Genomic DNA, 17,822 nt, shown 5'->3' with positions numbered 1-17,822 from the left:
ACACTAAAAGCTTAAGAACTTGTAAGTTTCTTAAATTTCTTTCTTCTTTTTCTTTCTAAATCACGAAATCATCATCATCATCATCAAGAGATCAAGATTTTTAGCTTTTGATCTTGTTATATCTTGAAGATTCAAACTTTGATGGAAAATCTTCAAGAACATAAAAGATTCAAGCTTTCTAGCTTTGAATCTTCATTACTTTGTTGGATCTAAGCTTTATAGCTTAAGATCTCTTTATTTTTGTTAAAAGATAAAAAATTGTGTTTATGATCTTCATGAAACTTGAAGATCTAACTTTTTGCTTTAAAGATCTTCAAGAACATTAGAAATCCAAGCTTTCTAGCTTGAGGTTTCTACAAAAGTTTGTTAAGAAATCAAGTTATTTAACTTATGATCTTCTTTAATTTGTTTCACTTTAATTTTGTAAACTTATGTTTTCATGAAACAAAGATACAAGCTTTCTAGCTTGAAATCTCATAAGTATTGTTAAGGAATCCAAGCTTTCTAGCTTAGGGTTTCATTATTTTGTTTGATCTAAGTTAAATTATGGTCATCTAACTTGTTAAAACAAAAGCTCATTAGCTCACATTCATTCTACTTTGTAAGAATATAAGTTTTATAACTTAATGTTTTGAAAAAGTTGAAAGTCTAAATTCTATAACTTAGGGTTTCATCTACAACACAAGATCTAGACTTTCTAGTATAAGGTCTTCAATGTTTAGCTAAGATCTAAGTTCTATAACTTAAGGTCTTGCTTGTTTGATTTGAATCAAAGTTTGTAGCTTTAATTTTTGAATAGAACTTGTATTTGTGTTGAAACTAAGAACATGATGTAACTTTGGTTCATCATCCTTCTAAAACTCTTAAGTGAGTTGTATTTCTTCTTAGTCTTGACATTGTGTGTTGATGGTTAGAACTTGGTCAAAATGATGCTAAAACATCAAGGAGTTGTACACTTGAGGCTTACACGCATCAAGGATGAGAACCGTGATGAGCATCAAACACCGAGAAACCCACCAGAGTAATTGTTTCTGTTTTTCAGGGTCTAATCTAACTCCTGGAGCTTCTGGAAAGTGTTTTTATAGAAATTTTGGGATGTGTAGATGACTTTTCGTTTAAGACTCGCCTAAATCAGATGTACGGTTTGGGATTTATAGCCTTCCAAAGTTCACTACGTCTTTGTAACGACGTGCTAAAATTTCTGACCTACTCGTGCTTTTACCGTCGCCACGGTCAAACAATATCGAGTTAGGATCTGATTTTCGGACAACAGTAAGAGGACTCACAAACGGAGCCTTGGCCACTGACCGCGTGTCATTTCAGTTTGTATAGAGGTCGTAACAACTGTACGAATTCAGCTATTCATTTCGATCTCTATTCTTGTTGAAAACTTACTTTATCTTTTACGTATGATGATAATGATGATACTTAAGACTTAACCTATTTACTTTTAAAATTTTTGGGACGATTTACTGACTTAGTAACCTTTGACTTAGGTTGAGGACCTTTGGACTAACTTACTACTTGCTTACTTTTTCATATCGACTTTACCGCACATTCACTGTGAGTTATAGCTCCCTTTTTACTTTAACTATTTTTTAGACTGAGATTACATGCGCTTTTTATGTTTTACATACTAAACACGAGTACTTTAACTTTATATATGTGTGGGTGACATAACGGCACAAATTTTCCCCTTAGCTCGGTAACGTTTAACTATTGGTTTATGAACCGGTAGACGCGAATCTTAGATATGGATCCATAGGGTTTGACATCCCCACTCGGGCTAGTCGCGCTAGCATTTAACGGGTGTTTAATACTTCGTCTGTTTTAACGCACTCGCCAAGTGTACTTTTAGGGGGTGATATATTATTTTACGTTAAGTTAGTTACCAAGTACCCACGGTTAAGCATATACTTTTTATACTGTTTTGAATACTAAATCTCGTGGTCTACATTACATTATTGATTACAATAAAACTATAGCTCACCAACATTCGTGTTGACCTTTTTAGCATGTTTTATTCTCAGGTAACTAAGACGCTTATTGCCTCCGCTGTATTAGACTTGATGCGTTAGACTTCCGCTGCATTGTTTAGAGACGTCTCAATCATGAAATTTTTACTTTGCATTCATTACTTATGTTACATTTGAACTATGTTTTGTAATGACCTTAATGTCACGTACTATTTTTAAATGCTTTCTATTCGTAGAAGCATGTTACTCTTGTTAAACATTTTTCGTTGGTAAAACGTTATCTCTTTTTATGAATGCAAACTTTGTTTTAAAACAGCATATAGTGTTATACCATGTAATGGACCTGTTATTGATGATCCGTACCATTGATTTTTGGACGGGGCATCACACGGAGAAAGTAGCGGTTTCTCAATACGGCTTTCTCGGGAGCATTTTTTCCCGATTATTTCTCAAACCTGTCGCCCGAGGCTCTTTTTCGTGTAGATGTTCAGATGATGATGGTGAACTTGATGTATTTTCGTTTTCGACTGCAAGAGACAAGAGCTCGCCTGGATGGCGCGGGATCTTCTACACCGGGTGCGCTGACTGCCGATGAAGCGCATGATCATATGCTCATCCTGAGGGAGCAACTTAGATACGTGCAAAAAGCGCGTGATTAGGCCACTACTTCCGTTTCTACCATTGCTTCTGAGAAGGCGTCATTGGCCATTTCGGTCGAGGAGTTGACTGAAAAAGTGAACTCTTTAGAATTTGAAAAACATGCGCTAATAAAAGAGCGCGAGGACTTTGCTGATAGGTTGGCCGTTTGTGAAGGCGACCGTGATTCGGCTCTGCGCCAATTTCAGATTCTTAGGGAGGGGCTTCCTTCGTTGGTTGCTCGCGCATTCGATTCTAAGTATGTGAGTGATCTGTTCCTAGACGCCTTGCTTGTCTATAAAGCGGAGGAAAGGCATTTGTTCTGGGAGAAGATCAAGCCCCATGTTCAGCCTTCTGCAGCTCTGGACGCTATTTTTGGTGAGTTTGTGGACCCGCAGGAGGTTAAAAAGAGGGCACAGATTACGCCCACACTGGCGAACATCATGGTTTCTAAGTTGGTTGCCCTGTCAAGGGATTCTAGCGTCGATGCTCAGCGCTTGTTATCTGAGGAGTTGTAATTTGTGTCTTTCTTGAAGCAAGTGAAATTTTTTGGATATGCAACTTTGTAAATAATGAAATATCAGTCTCTCTTACTTTTGTTTTAATGTTAATAGCCTTTACACTTGTTATTTCGATATTCTATTTATTTCATGTATCATGATGCAATGCGCCTAAGTTTAGAAGCGTTTGTATAGTTTGCTTGGGACAAACTCTCACGTCGCAATCACTCGAGGTGTGTTTGCGCTTAATATGACGCGCGTGTGTTGCGTGCGCTAATTAATTGTGTTTATTGTTGTTACTGTTTTGGACTTGCCCGGTTCGTCCATGTGGCGGTTGCAAAGTGTTCATATAATTTCTAAGTGTTGTCTTTCGAAGATATCTTAATTTAGGTGTTATTCCTTTAATCGCGAACGTTCATGAGCAATTTTTCTTTAAGTTATGGTTTCGTTACACGTCGTGTCTATTAACGAGTCTTATGGGTTTTTCTTATAGCTATTTATGATCAAGCGCGTAGTATCGTTTGTTAACATGTTAATGTGTCTGGCTAAATTATTTGTTGATTTTAATCGTAATTATACTCTCAAGGCATGCCAACACTTAACTTATCATATATATTTTTGTGCACACAACATATACTTAAGTTATGCGTCTGTGTGTGTTCATCGGGAGTCTTCTAAGTGCGTCAACACTTAGGATTGAGGTCAGGCGAGACCAACGCCGTCGTTTATAGTCATGACTTGCAGATCTCGAATTCTACGCGGGCGGGTTAGGTCAATTAAATGACTCTTAACCATCCGGTTATAATAGACTAGCCTGTCGCCAAACAAGCTTCTGCCGCACGGGTGCCAGAGAAAGAAACCTTTCAAAGGCAGGAGTGCGCTAGGTATACAATTGTGCGCACCAGTATCAAGTTATAGAACTACTTTACATGTAATGGCATAAAGATTATAGCAGACAATAACTTAAAAATAGAAATGAAACATTGATAGATAAGTCTGCGCATAGATGAAACAACCCAACCCGTAGCCAACACGACAATTTTTTTTTATAAAAAAAAATAATAAACAATTTACGCCCAATTAAATGGTTGCTTAATGTAAATCGTTTCATGTCACCCATTTTAAACATACAACAAGTTTAAAGTTTACATAACGAGGCACCAAGGCCTTTAATAGAATGTTTACAAGTTCGACCCATTAAATGATAGTTTTAAATCAAACAACACCCGAGCATGGTTTGGGGCTAAACTACCCAAAACACTAGGTCGACTTCCAAAAGCTCCAACAAGCATCCAACAAGGGAAATCTAGTGCCTAACAACCCCTTTCCCTTTCTCCGCACCTGCATCTAAAAAGTAAACAACGAGAGGGGTAAGCTAACGCTTAATGAATGCAATAATTATACACATACATATATAACCTACTTACTTGCATTCACTCACACATTTTCCGCATACATACTAGCAATATAATTAGCATACCATGGCAAAGTATAACGCTAATCTCCGATAACGCAAGCTAGTATAACAATAGCTTATAGCACAAATAATAAAATATGTTACACTACAACGCACAAAACAAGGATGTTCACAACATCCATTAGTATTCAAAATCCCAAGGCTAGCCCAATTAATGGTATCGTCAACATCGAACTTAATTCCCATTCGTCCTAACAAATGTGGTAACGTCAACATCGAACTTAAACCCACATATGAGGTATCGTCAACATCTAACTTAAACCCTCATTAAGTGTCACTACAATAGTGTATGGCTTCGTCAACATCGAACTTTAAATCCATACATGAGGTATCGTCAACATCGAACTTTAACCCTCATCAAAACAAACAATCTACTCTAGAATATGGTATCGTCAACATCGAATTTTAACCCACACCCTACAAGTAAATAAATCATATACATACATACATAACTATTCCACTCACCTTATCACGCCGGTGGTGATTAAACACTTCTGTAAGCTTCAACCAAAGTACCTAATACATTAAGTACACATTTAATACCCAACTAGTTGGACTAGACCCCAACATTTTACACTTGAGCATTTAATGACCCGAATGCATTAAATGACCATTCACACCAAAACTGCCCATTAAAGGCCAAGGCTCATCATTAATCACTAAAGCTAGTGATTAAAGTCTACTAACACCAACTAACACAAATTATGGGTATTTCATACCCATCTTACCCAACTAGCTCAACCATTACCCATTTGACCCATTTTAACACTTAGACTTAGAATTTTGGTCAAACTTAAACCCATTAACAATCTTTCATCATTACACAAGTGTATTAGTGACTAACAACACAATTAACACCTACACCTTGTGTTACGTTCTTCTTTATTATATAAAGCCATGAAATCTTTGCACGTCTTATCCATGTGATGCCATTTGCCGCTTAATTGATCGTCTCCTCGTAAACAACCAGAATCGTTATTGTTGAACTTGTCACGAACTTTACCCCAAAAAACATTACCTCTTTGTAAATTATCATGAACTCCATCTTCCGAAGAGCTAATCCAACAAGACGCCAACCAAATTTCTTTTGGCGAAGTCCACAATTTTATAATTTGTGGTTCTTTCGCAACTTCTTTTTCTTTTCTTCCGTGACTCGTTCGAACCCGTACTTGTGGTGGTTGCGGTTCACCACAAATTTCTTTGACTTCGTCGTTATCTAGAGGTGTGAAAGTTTGTTGTGATTGTGACCATGGTTGCGTACACGGAAGCTGAAATGGCATAAAGCCTGGTTGCGAAAATTGTGAGAATTGTGATGGATATTGTAGAGATGAAAATTGTTGTGATGAAGATTGTTGTGATGGATATTGTTGTGGTAAAAACTGAGCAAAAAACTGAGCGTTATTGAATTCGTGAATAAGCTTTTGTTGAGGTACATTGCCAAACAGGTCTATTACCCCGAATATTTTGCGGGGAATTTGAGGTCGAACTGGGCAAATTAGGAGACCCGAAATTGTATAGATTAGATGAACCGCCCTCATTAGGATTGAGATTTTGATATTGGTTTGACATGATTATGAAATGTTGAGAGAATGATGGAAATGTTTTGTAAAAATGTATAGAAATGTGTTGTATTTAAAAGATATAAAAATTTTTTATTTTATTTATTATATTAAATTTTATTATAATTTTTAAAACTATCCGTTTGAATTTGGCATCTTCTCAACGGATATATCATCCACCAACTAGAATGGAACACGTCTCCCTCACACTCCATTTCCCTTCCGTGAAGCAGCCATCGTGCCTTCATCATTTCTGGCCGATCACGCTCGCGTTAACTGTTGAGTGCGAAGCGAGTTAAACAAGAAGATCGAGAAAATGCAAGTATCGCGTTTGAGTAGAGTTAGTCGCCAAACGCGACGTGTTGGAACGTGATGAAGTCGACTGGAACGCGACAGGTGTGGCAGGGATCGAGTTGGATGCTGTCGCGTCTTGGTGTCGCGTTGGAGCATTGTTTGTCGCGAAAAGCGACATGGTGTCGCGGAACGCGACGGTTTCCTTGGCCAGCAAGTCGATCTAGATCTTTTCATGTTTTGTTATTTGCACTATAAATACCCTCATCGTAACATGTAAATACTGTGCCCGAAAAATATAAAGAAATTCTCTGATTTGCGCCCGTGGACTAAACCCGTCTCCGTGTTTTCGAGATAAGATATAACCACGTTAAATCCTTGCGTCGTTTACTTTATGCTTTAGTTTTAATTCGTTTGTCGTTCGTGGGTTTAGTGATTGTGATCAATCACTTGTCTTGTTTGGGTCCTAAATTCTAACATTAACAATGGTCTAAGAGCCAAGCGGACAAGCTAAAACAAACAAACTACACAACATATAAAAGAAATACCTAACAAAGAATGATGAACCACATATTAAATGATGGTATATAATTGAGTTTATCAAACTTGTTCCTAATTCGACTAGCTAGAGTGGTAACATGGCATGACAAAATTGTGCCAACCTAACGCATTCCGTGTCCTTTCATCTTTATTTTTTCTTTATTTCCTTTTTATTCGAAAGGTTAAGTCTCAACGTACTACAGTTGTTACATAACTTATAACTTTTAGATTGGACATGTAAACTTTCTTATAATCAACTCCTTCAACAATCATAATGCTTGGTTTATAGAACGGAACAAGATAAAGCTGACAATTAAACATGGAATTTAAATTGTTTCACTACTGGAAAAACCCCAATTGGGGACAACAAAATTTTGTTTTTAGGGACGACATGTCGTCCTCAATAATCTTGCGGGACGACATGTCGTCCCCATAAAGTCGTCCCCAGTGTTCTGTCGCGAAAAGTTTTTCGGGACGACTGATTTTTTTTTAGGGACGACGGTGGGACCCACTTTGACTTTTCAATTGTTAATCTTGTCCATTTTTTGGGGACGACTTTTAGGGACGGCATGTCGTCCCTAAAGAAATAATATTAAAAAAATCATTTTTCCAACGAATTAATAATTATAATATTTTTAATCTAATTGGGACGACTCTTTAGGGACGACATGTCGTCTCTAAAAAAATAATATTAAAATATCCTATTTTCATTCTAAATAATAATAATAATATTAAAATGTAATTGGGGACGACAAAAGGGTACAACATGTCGTCCCCAATAAGCTGTTATCGTTTTTGGGCCGATTAAAAACTGCTTTTCCAGCCGTAAAAACGGCACATTTAAACCAAATCAAAACCTGTTGCACAAAACACAATATATTTCACAAACACAAGCTCAACATTAATTAAAACATGTCCGAAACATTATCCAACCGTTACAAACTTAATCCGAATACTAAAAGATTACAATCCGACACAAAGTTTACAACCTTAAAACATTATCCAAAGTTTACAAACTTAAACCAAATCCGAATAGCAAACAAACTTACAAACTTACCTTGCTTCATCTTCATTTTCTTCATCACTTTCGCTTTGAGACGCACCACTTTCTTCCATGTCTTCATCGTCATCACCTTCGTCTTCACCTTCGGTTTCTTGAGTTTGATTGGGGGTTGGGAAAAAAGATTGCCATTGGGGCGGGATTGCCATATTGTTAAAGGCAAAAGTATCGTATACCGCTTCCTTTAGCAATGGGTTTTCGGAACCCGGTGGTGGTGGTCGTCTTGTTTGACAAGTTGATGATGAAGATGATGTACTAGCCGATCCGGGTAACGTTTTACCCACTCCGCGACGGTACCCGCGACGTTTGCCTAAAACTTCCAACATAATGACTTCATCACTCCTTTCCGGATATTTTTCTTTTAATTTCAACATTTTTTCCTACATAGTTAACAAATATTATTATTAGTATTATCATATAACAATACGACAACCCATATTCACCATTTGACCCATATACACATATACATATACTTATATTGACCCATATTGACTAAATGACTCAATTGGGGACGATTTTAATCCACATTGACCCCAATTGACCATTTGACCCATATTGACCATTTGACCCGTATATACATATACATATACTTATATTGACCCATATTGACTAATTGACTCAATTTAACCCAATTTTAACCCATATTGACCATTTGGCCCACATATACATATACATATACTTATATTGACCAATTGACTTCATTTAAATCAATTTTAACCCATATTGACCAATTGACTAAATTTAACCCAATTTTAACCCAATTGACTTTTGTTGACTTCGTTTGACTTATATATATATATATATATATATATATATATATATATATATATATATATATATATATATATATATATATATATATATATATATATATATATATAAGTACTTACGTGGTTCACCCTAGCTTTATCCCCACTCCATCCACCTTTCTTAAAAGTGTGGTTGTTCTTGAAGTTTTCGATAAGACTCGGAGGATCCAGAGAGGCCTGCAAACACATATTAATATTTGACCATTTAAAATTTACAGACACGTATTAATATTTTCCATAAACTAAAGTTAAAAATAGGATTTACCACACGGTCGGCAATTGACCTGCTACCCTGCGTACTGGCGTATTCCATCTTCGCCCTATTTTTCTTGTTCTGCGCAGAACGAGCCCGGAATTTACTTGAAAGCAAATGGGTCAACGGGGTCAAAATGGCCGATTCACACATATTTGCATACACATATACTCTTATATATATGTGTGTTAATATTTTAATATATATACCCATATATACACATCAATATATATCAATCTATATATACACTTATACATGCACATATGTACACAAAATCAAAATCCACAAATGGGTCACGGGTTCAAATGGGCGATCTAATCATTAAAATATAAACATATTACACACAATTCATAATTATGGCCACGGGTTTCGGGTCACTACCAACCGAGCATTCCGTATAAAAAGTCCACTTATATAATTTATAACCCAAATTTAACTCACCATTATGGTCACGAGTTAAAAGTCAGCAATCCACACTATTTACATACTTATACCATTTACAATCCAATTATAACTAGAAAAATGGGTCATAGTCTAAAAACGACGAAACCAATCACTACTAAATTAACACGAACGATTCGGGGTCCAAACGGGTAACCCGAACCATCTCGCGTACCAAAAATCGACAAACACCGCCACCATCCGTCAACCGCCACCACTGGCCACCAGCTGCCGCGGGCAGCCGTGGTGGCAGTGGTGGCAGCCCACCGAACAGCAGCAGTAGCAGCTAAAAGCTGCTGTCCACTCCCATGGTACACCAATTTTTTTTTAGCTATATTCAAACCCAAAATTATTTGCTAGCAATTATTCAACTTAAATCTAACATTTATCAAGCAATTTCATCACCAAAATCAAAAGATTCAAGCACCCATTTGCATCATTTAATAACAAATAGTAAAACCCTAAATAAACATAGATTAAGCATAAATTAAAGACAAACCTTGATGCTAGATGTTAAAGGAAGCACGAATCATGATTGAAAGCTTTCAATTTTATCATCCTCTTCAACAATAAAAACTAGGTCTTTCAATGGTGATGGCGAGTGGTGCGTGACAGAGACGAGAGGGAGAGAGATGAACAAACCCACAATTTAATCTTCAATTACATCTTCATCATCAACAATTTTGGCTAGGCTTTAGTGTTTGTGATGTGTGTGTTTTTATTTGATCTAGATAAAAAGAAAATAAAACAATGTACTGGAACCACAAAAACCACGAGCAGTTTTACTTAATTAAATGGGTTTTAAACCCATTCCCGATAATACACGGGTATTTATCTGTTATCAGATATCTTTCGTATTTAATTCAGCAAAGCATACGATGTCATAATTAAATAATATAACCTGTTTCGGGACCCTGGTCATAAAACGGACCCAATGGTCTAACAATTAATTATAAATAATTAATAATTATATATTTCATTAAAATTCACTTTAACACTCCTAAAGGGCAAAAAGGTAAATTTCACCTAGGCCCGATGTCAGGATGTTACAGAATTGTGGGGTCATCTTCACATAAACATCAGCATCATCTTCACATAAATCATGAGGAAGGATTATGGGGTCTAAATCGATAATAAAGTCAACATCATCATCAACTGCATGTGTTGGTGGATTGAAATGAATTGTTGATGATTCTCCAGGTACACTCATACTTGTATAAGTCATATTATCTAAATCAGCATCCAATATAAGATCGGATGAATTGGCGTTGTGTACAACATCCCTTTCGGTTTCTTCGACGATGTCTCTATCCCACAGTTTTCGATGATTGACCTCATGAACAACCTTCCAACTAGAACAAATTATGTACTCCATGTTTTATTTGATTTAAATGCATCTACTGCTTTTTATTTATTTTTATTCATGAAAACTTTACAAACAATCATGTAACTTAGATCTCAATAACAATTTAAGTAGTATTTTTTATTTAAACTTTAAGTGCGTCTACTGGTTCTTCTTTTTTTAAGTTCATGAAAACTTTAAAAACAGTTACGTATTCAGTTAGATTTGAACATGTAAATGCAATCTATATAGAGTTTAATGACATGGTGTTAAATTTACGAGGACAAAAGTAAACTATAATTATAAGATGAGGGGTGTTGATTGGAAGTTCACCAAAAAGTTGTTATCCCTACCAGATTCTAAACTCTACCTGCAACTCTTTCTGTCCTCACTTTACAACTTCAAAATTGTCACTCTAAACTCAATTATATAGCCATTAAAACACAATTCATATACATATATACTACCTCAGTTGGGGGTGGCAAAGCACCCCTCTGCCACCCTACTAACTCCGCCCCTGACTCCAAATCAGTTTGCTACTTTACATGATTATAATACATCAAAATCAAAAATACTTCACATATCACAGTTAAAAGAATTTGGACCAAAACTGATGTATCTCTAAAACTTTGTAATTTAACATTACTAATCAATTTCATATCGTTCTGTTCAAAAAAAAATCAATTTCATATCGTTAACTCTATTTATTGTGAAAAAATAAACAAAAAATTACTAGAGATTTACATTTAGATTTAGAGAAAGAAGTGAGATACTGAGATGTGAGTTACCTTGATACAGTAGTGTAACGCCAGAAGCAGAGAAATCAGAGATGGAAATGAAGATGAAAAAAGTTATGGTTTTCTATTTTCTAACTTTTGGACAACTGGAACCATGAAAAACTCCTTTTACCTTTTTCTAACTCTCTTAGACTTGGGGGGAGTCATAAATTTGGTGGAGGGAAATTTAATTTTTCGTGAAAATTATTAAGTGGCAGTGTTATTTTTTATTGGTAAAGAAGTGGCAATGTCCAAATAATATATTAAAAGTGACTGATTGCAATATAAGAACTAATTACGGAGAAATTAATAGAGATAAATTGGTGGAAGTGATGTAGTGGGGTAGAGATATAGTAATATATGCTCTTGACTTGGTGGAACTAATTATTATGTAGTGAGGCCATCACGAGATAAATTGGTGGAACTAATTATTATTATTATTATTATTATTATTATTATTATTATTAAAACTCTAATTGTTGTAATATATTAGTACTACTGTAGTGCAAGTTGGTTTAATGTGGGACAAAGTTTTGTCCAATTTTCTTAATAAGATACCAACGTGTAAGTTTTATTGTAAACGTTATGTTATTCATAATTCATGCATGTATGAATGAACATTCGTGATGAAGTGCCAACATACACAATTTCTGTCTTTCAGATTTTCGTATTTGTCTACAATCTACAAGTAACTATCACTTGTACCACTTCCTAACAAATAACCATCATATGAGAAATGATAAATCCACAATTGAAATTGAATATATAGTAAATAAAAAATTAAAGTAAAAAAACAACTAGTAATATTAATAATAATAATTTTTGACGGATCGTTAATAAAAAAATAAATAAAAATGGACAACCATATAGTATGATAGTGTGTGACGCAATACTTATACTAGAAAATAATATTACTAGTTGAATTCAACCTTTTTTCGTTTGTACCTTTAGTGGCGCTGGTGCGCCACAAAAGGCGCCACAAATGTCATCCCCAAAAGTTTTTAGAGACGACGTGTCGTCCCCAAAAAATAGCACGAAATTTTCCCACCTTTGGAGCCAAATATTTCTGCGCCAAAAAAACAATTAAATATAATTCTTTTTTTGGGGACGACATTTAGGGACGACATGTCGTCCCCAAAAGTTTGGCGGGATTTTTTTTGCTTTTTGGAGCCAGTTTTTTACCAAAAAAATAAATGAAAAATGGTAATTTCTTTGGGGACGACATGTCGTCCCTAAATGTCGTCCCCAAAAAACTGGTCAAACGTCTCAGAAAAAGCTGGCCCATTTTTTGTCGTTTTCCTTATTTTTGGGGACGACATTATGTCGTCCCGAAAAAGGTCGTCCCCAATTTATACTTTTCTAGTAGTGTTTTAATATGATGATAATGATAATTTCAATTTTAGATCGTCTAAGTACATGCCAGTGTTAGTTATACAGAGGTTTTTACTATAATCAAGTGACGGTCTACATAGCCGTTCAAAAAATAAAAATTAAGAGTGACCGTCTACATTTTACATTTCTCAAATTTCACAATGAGATTTGATAACGCTGTTATTTTAGATAATACAATATTATAATACTGAAGTAGGTTTTTATTTACTAAAAGTTAAATGTGATTCTGGATCTAGTTTGTTGGCATTTTTGTTTGTTAAGGAATATGGTAAAACTTTTTACCATTTTGATGAGTGTTGGATGGTTGTATTTAACAAATAAAATTGAAAATGCAATTTAAGTGTTAAAGTGACATGTTTAAATTGAAATGTGAATGAGAAAATGTAGATATACATCATGTCATGACTCATCTTCACCACTATATTCATGTGATTCACTGAGTTCATTCATGTAGTATATATATAATCATTCATTCAGACATTCATGGAGGTCATCAAAAACAAAATGTCTCCAAATAAAGAAGATGAGAATGGGGAGACTACTAACCATGAAGACAACATCAAGAAGAAAACTCTTGGTGGTATTAAAACCATGCCATTCATTCTAGGTATGTATTTATCCCTCATTTTTCATACATATTCATTTCTATATCTACTATATATCTATATCTATAACTTGCCATCTACACCATATAAACATCTTGAAACTTGATTGACATCAGAGTCGTCGTATCTTTTAAATAAAAATGGACCTTGTATATATTACGGAGTAAAAAAATATCATACGTACTAGCATCATCCTTATAGAAAATGTAAAATCAAATCAAATGAACCATATGTAATGTTGGGCCTTTTTAGATATAATTGCACAACTTACACGCCCCAATATCTGGCCTGATTGACATTCATCATCATAAAGTCATCTCAAGTAGAATCTGCATATGTTTTATAGGTTTAGGGGTGTGGAGTGATTAGTACCATACATTTTTCGCTGTACACCACTAATTGTTATGATGTTCTATAGTCTAACACTGTACAGTTAGTGATGTATTTATATGATAGTACAAATTATCATCTATGGATTTTTTGTGTGTTCAAGGATGGAGCCATAAAATGTTTCCGGTGAGTTCACAAATAACATTTATATGTAACAGAAGTTCGTTTACAAACAGATATTCCGTAAATAATACCAAAATTGTACTAGCTTTTGAGAATGGTCAGTTATTGACATATATTTCATTATTGCTCACATGATGTGTTTATATGATAATATCTTGCTACGATATTAAAATAAAATTTATATGTAAATACAGAGTACTGAAAGATGCATAAGTAATCAATTACATTTGGTTGGATGTAATACACAACAAGAAACCCAATCTCACATATGTAGAATAGGGGAGGAAACATGTAGACAATCATTCTCTTATTCCTAGAATAAAGAGAAGTAATTTCTTCATCCAGAGTGAAACACGTCAAGAGTAGAGAGTCTCATATCTCAATGTTCTATGGATAGAGAGATTGTTTCCGAATGGACCTCCGGCCAATAAGTAGGTTTAAAAAAAAAGTGTGAGACGCCATGAAAATGGTAGAATCAAATTTCCATAGGTTCTAAACCTACTTGAATTTCAATTTAGGTTCTAAGCGGCTGTCAAGTCGGCAACGCTTGCTGTTGGATTTAATATGTGGTGTTAATTTTTAGTTTGACATCAAACTTGCAGCAAACGAAGTATGTGATAGATTTGCGGGAGTTGGGTTTTATTCGAATTTGATTACGTATTTGACCCAACAATTGAACCTTCCATTGGTTAAAGCTTCGAACATACTAACAAACTTTGGTGGCACTTCGGGTTTTATGCCACTTATCGGTGCTTTAATTGCTGATTCTTTTGCTGGCCGTTTCTATACTATCGTCGTTGGTCTACTTATATATTTACTGGTACGTTTTCATTGTTTAAGTTAATTTTACCACTAATACTCCCTCCATTTAAGTTATATCATGCACTTTTAAAAAACATGAAATTTAAGAAAAAGAATATCATTGCTATACTTTACTTTTTGTTGAGATTATATTTTATTTTTCATTATATTTATACATAATACATATACACAAAAAGGAAAAATAAATTATATTTATTTATTTATGTAAGTGAAAAATTGATTTGTGAGTGAAGTAAGTGAACAAATATAGTAGGAATGGAGAATAATAGTGTTATGCTGTATTTTATGAAACATTTAAGAAAGTCAAATTGAAGTCAAAGACAAACATGCTAAATCAAAGCTTGACTTATGTTTATTTTTTAAGGGAATGGTATGCATCACAACATCTTCAATACTACCACAACTCAGACCACCACCATGTCCTACAAAAGAAAACTGCATAGAAGCTTCTTCATCTCAACTATGGATCCTCTACCTTTGTCTCCTTTTGACCTCCCTCGGTTCCGGCGCCATTCGTCCTAACGTAGTCACATTTGCAGCCGATCAGTTCGACATGACCACTGGCAAATCCAACCCAAGTAGCGCGGGCCGTAACTTTTTTAACTGGTACTATTTTTGTATGGGACTTTCAACCCTCACGGCTCTAACCGTCGTGGTCTATATCCAAGACAAAGTCGGGTGGGGCCTGGGGCTCGGGATCCCAACAATTGCAATGGTTTTATCATTTATTGCATTTGTGGTTGCGGCCCATCTTTATAGAAGGGTTAAGCCCGAAGGGAGCCCGTTGGTTCGAGTAGCCCAAGTAGTTGTGGCTGCAATCAAGAAGAGAAAAATTGCCATGCCTAAAAACACATCTCTTTATGAAAATAAAGAGTTGGATGCCAGGATTTCAGCTGATGGAAGATTGTTACATACGAATACCTTAAGGTATTTTACGTCGATCCAAGTTTAGACATGTTTCGTATAAATACACATGTTATATTTACAATATTGACACTAAAATGTATTGTTTCAGATGGTTTGATAGAGCTGCAATTGTAACACAAGATGACATGAAAGATTGTTCATCTCCAAACTTATGGCGAATAGCAACTGTCCATAGGGTCGAAGAGATAAAATTGGTTATACGAATGGTCCCAATATGGGCGGCCACAATTCTCCTAGTTACATCGCAATCTCATCAACATAGTTTCATTATCATACAAGCGGGAACCATGGATCGACACATGTCCCCTTCTTTCGAAATACCTCCTGCTAGCTTATCAATCTTTGGTGTCCTTACTATGCTCATTTGTTTGTCACTTTACAACCGTGTATTTGTTCCATTGTCACGACGTTTCACTAAAAATCCTGTTGGAATTACATGCTTACAACGAATGGGAATAGGTTTTGCAATAAACATACTTGCAACATTAGTTTCCGCTTTAGTTGAAATAAAGCGAAAACAAGTCGCTTTGAGTCATAACTTAATCGAAAAGCCGACTGCTACAATTCCCATATCGGTTTTTTGGCTAGTTCCACAATTTTGTCTACATGGAGTAGCCGAAGCGTTTAGTTCGGTGGGGCATTTGGAGTTTCTTTATGATCAAGCACCCGAAAGTATGAGAAGTACTTGTATGGCGTTGAATTCAATCACTGCGGCGATAGGAAGCTACGTTGGCACGTTTGTTGTATCGATGATTCATGATCACACGGGAAAGGAACATAATTGGCTACCCGATCGAAATTTGAACAAAGGGAAACTAGATTACTACTATTGGTTAATGAGTGGTATACAATTAGTAAATTTAGTGTACTATGTGACTTGTGCTTATTTCTATACATGTAAACCACTCGAAGTAGTTAAAGATAGTGACATCGATCGCGATTTGGAGTTAGCGAAGGAGGAAATGATCGTAGTGAAATCACCTTTGACCGGTCAAACCCGAGAGAATGATGTGAACAATGATGAAAAACTGATCAAGAGTATGAGGTGAAGAGAAGGCGAAGAAGATAATTAGCTACTAATCACAATTAATGTATTAATGTAACTAATGTAATATAATAAAAATGAAGTATTTTAAACATATAGGTATGTGTACAAATTTTTAGCCATGTGATCACAGATCACATATATGGTCGTGGTTTTAAAATGAAGTATGTTAGTTAAATGTATGTATTCCCTTTTGTTACTAGTTGGTGTATCTTATTATCTTGCTTTAAACCGTGTTTATATCAACTCTAAGTTGTCGACTAGTGTGGTTCAGTTCGGGAATTGTCTTTAAAAAAACTGTTTATATTAATGATCCGTGAAATTACGGGTTTGTTTAAACGAAACAATTTAATGATATGTTTTAGATATTAAGTGAACGTAAATGCTAAAGTCATTTAGTTTAATGACCGGTTGAACCACATATTCCGACTAAGAAACTTGTCATTGTTTTTACAAACATATTGATATACTTAACTTAGTCAGAATAAATAAACTACATTTATTCTTCCACCACTTTCTTCCAATTTTCATCAAAATTATTATTTTTCTTCTCATAAAAGCTACATTACAACATTTTATTGAGACATGTATTTCGCATACATATGTAACGTAATTAATGCCGTAAAAAAATCTATATCTATATTTGAATAATAATAATATAATAATACTCTATCTGTCCCACTACAAATGTCCAGTTACTTTTTGTACAAAGTTTTAAGAAATTTCACTAACTTCATTTTTCACCAATTAGAAATATTCTCTCTCCAGAATAACTTATTCTGATTGGTTGAAACATCACGTGGATACTTGAAATGGGACAACCCAAAATAGAATAGTGGATATTTAAGATGGGACGGA

At 35.0% G+C, this 17,822-nt stretch overlaps 2 protein-coding genes across 2 annotated transcripts; one reads left to right on the top strand and one right to left on the bottom strand.

Moving 5' to 3' along the window:
• Nucleotides 1–7,847: 7,847 nt before the first annotated feature.
• LOC139843679 (uncharacterized) lies at nt 7,848–9,211 on the bottom strand. The gene is made up of 3 exons (XM_071833806.1): nt 9,114–9,211; nt 8,930–9,025; nt 7,848–8,419 (listed from the first exon to the last, which is right to left on the bottom strand). Exons 1-3 carry the CDS (start codon nt 9,159–9,161, stop codon nt 8,033–8,035), a joined length of 531 nt encoding a protein of 176 aa, XP_071689907.1. The 5' UTR covers nt 9,162–9,211; the 3' UTR covers nt 7,848–8,032.
• A 4,266-nt stretch (nt 9,212–13,477) lies between these two features.
• LOC139845247 (protein NRT1/ PTR FAMILY 3.1-like) lies at nt 13,478–17,143 on the top strand. Its single transcript, XM_071835499.1, has 4 exons — nt 13,478–13,659; nt 14,773–14,990; nt 15,357–15,919; nt 16,008–17,143. Exons 1-4 carry the CDS (start codon nt 13,536–13,538, stop codon nt 16,966–16,968), a joined length of 1,866 nt encoding a protein of 621 aa, XP_071691600.1. The 5' UTR covers nt 13,478–13,535; the 3' UTR covers nt 16,969–17,143.
• Nucleotides 17,144–17,822: the final 679 nt, after the last annotated feature.

This window comes from Rutidosis leptorrhynchoides, chromosome 4 (assembly GCF_046630445.1).
Source record: "Rutidosis leptorrhynchoides isolate AG116_Rl617_1_P2 chromosome 4, CSIRO_AGI_Rlap_v1, whole genome shotgun sequence".
Taxonomy (NCBI): Eukaryota; Viridiplantae; Streptophyta; class Magnoliopsida; order Asterales; family Asteraceae; genus Rutidosis; species Rutidosis leptorrhynchoides.
Note: the sequence above shows the minus strand (reverse complement) of the source record. Positions and strands in the feature narration are given on the sequence as shown.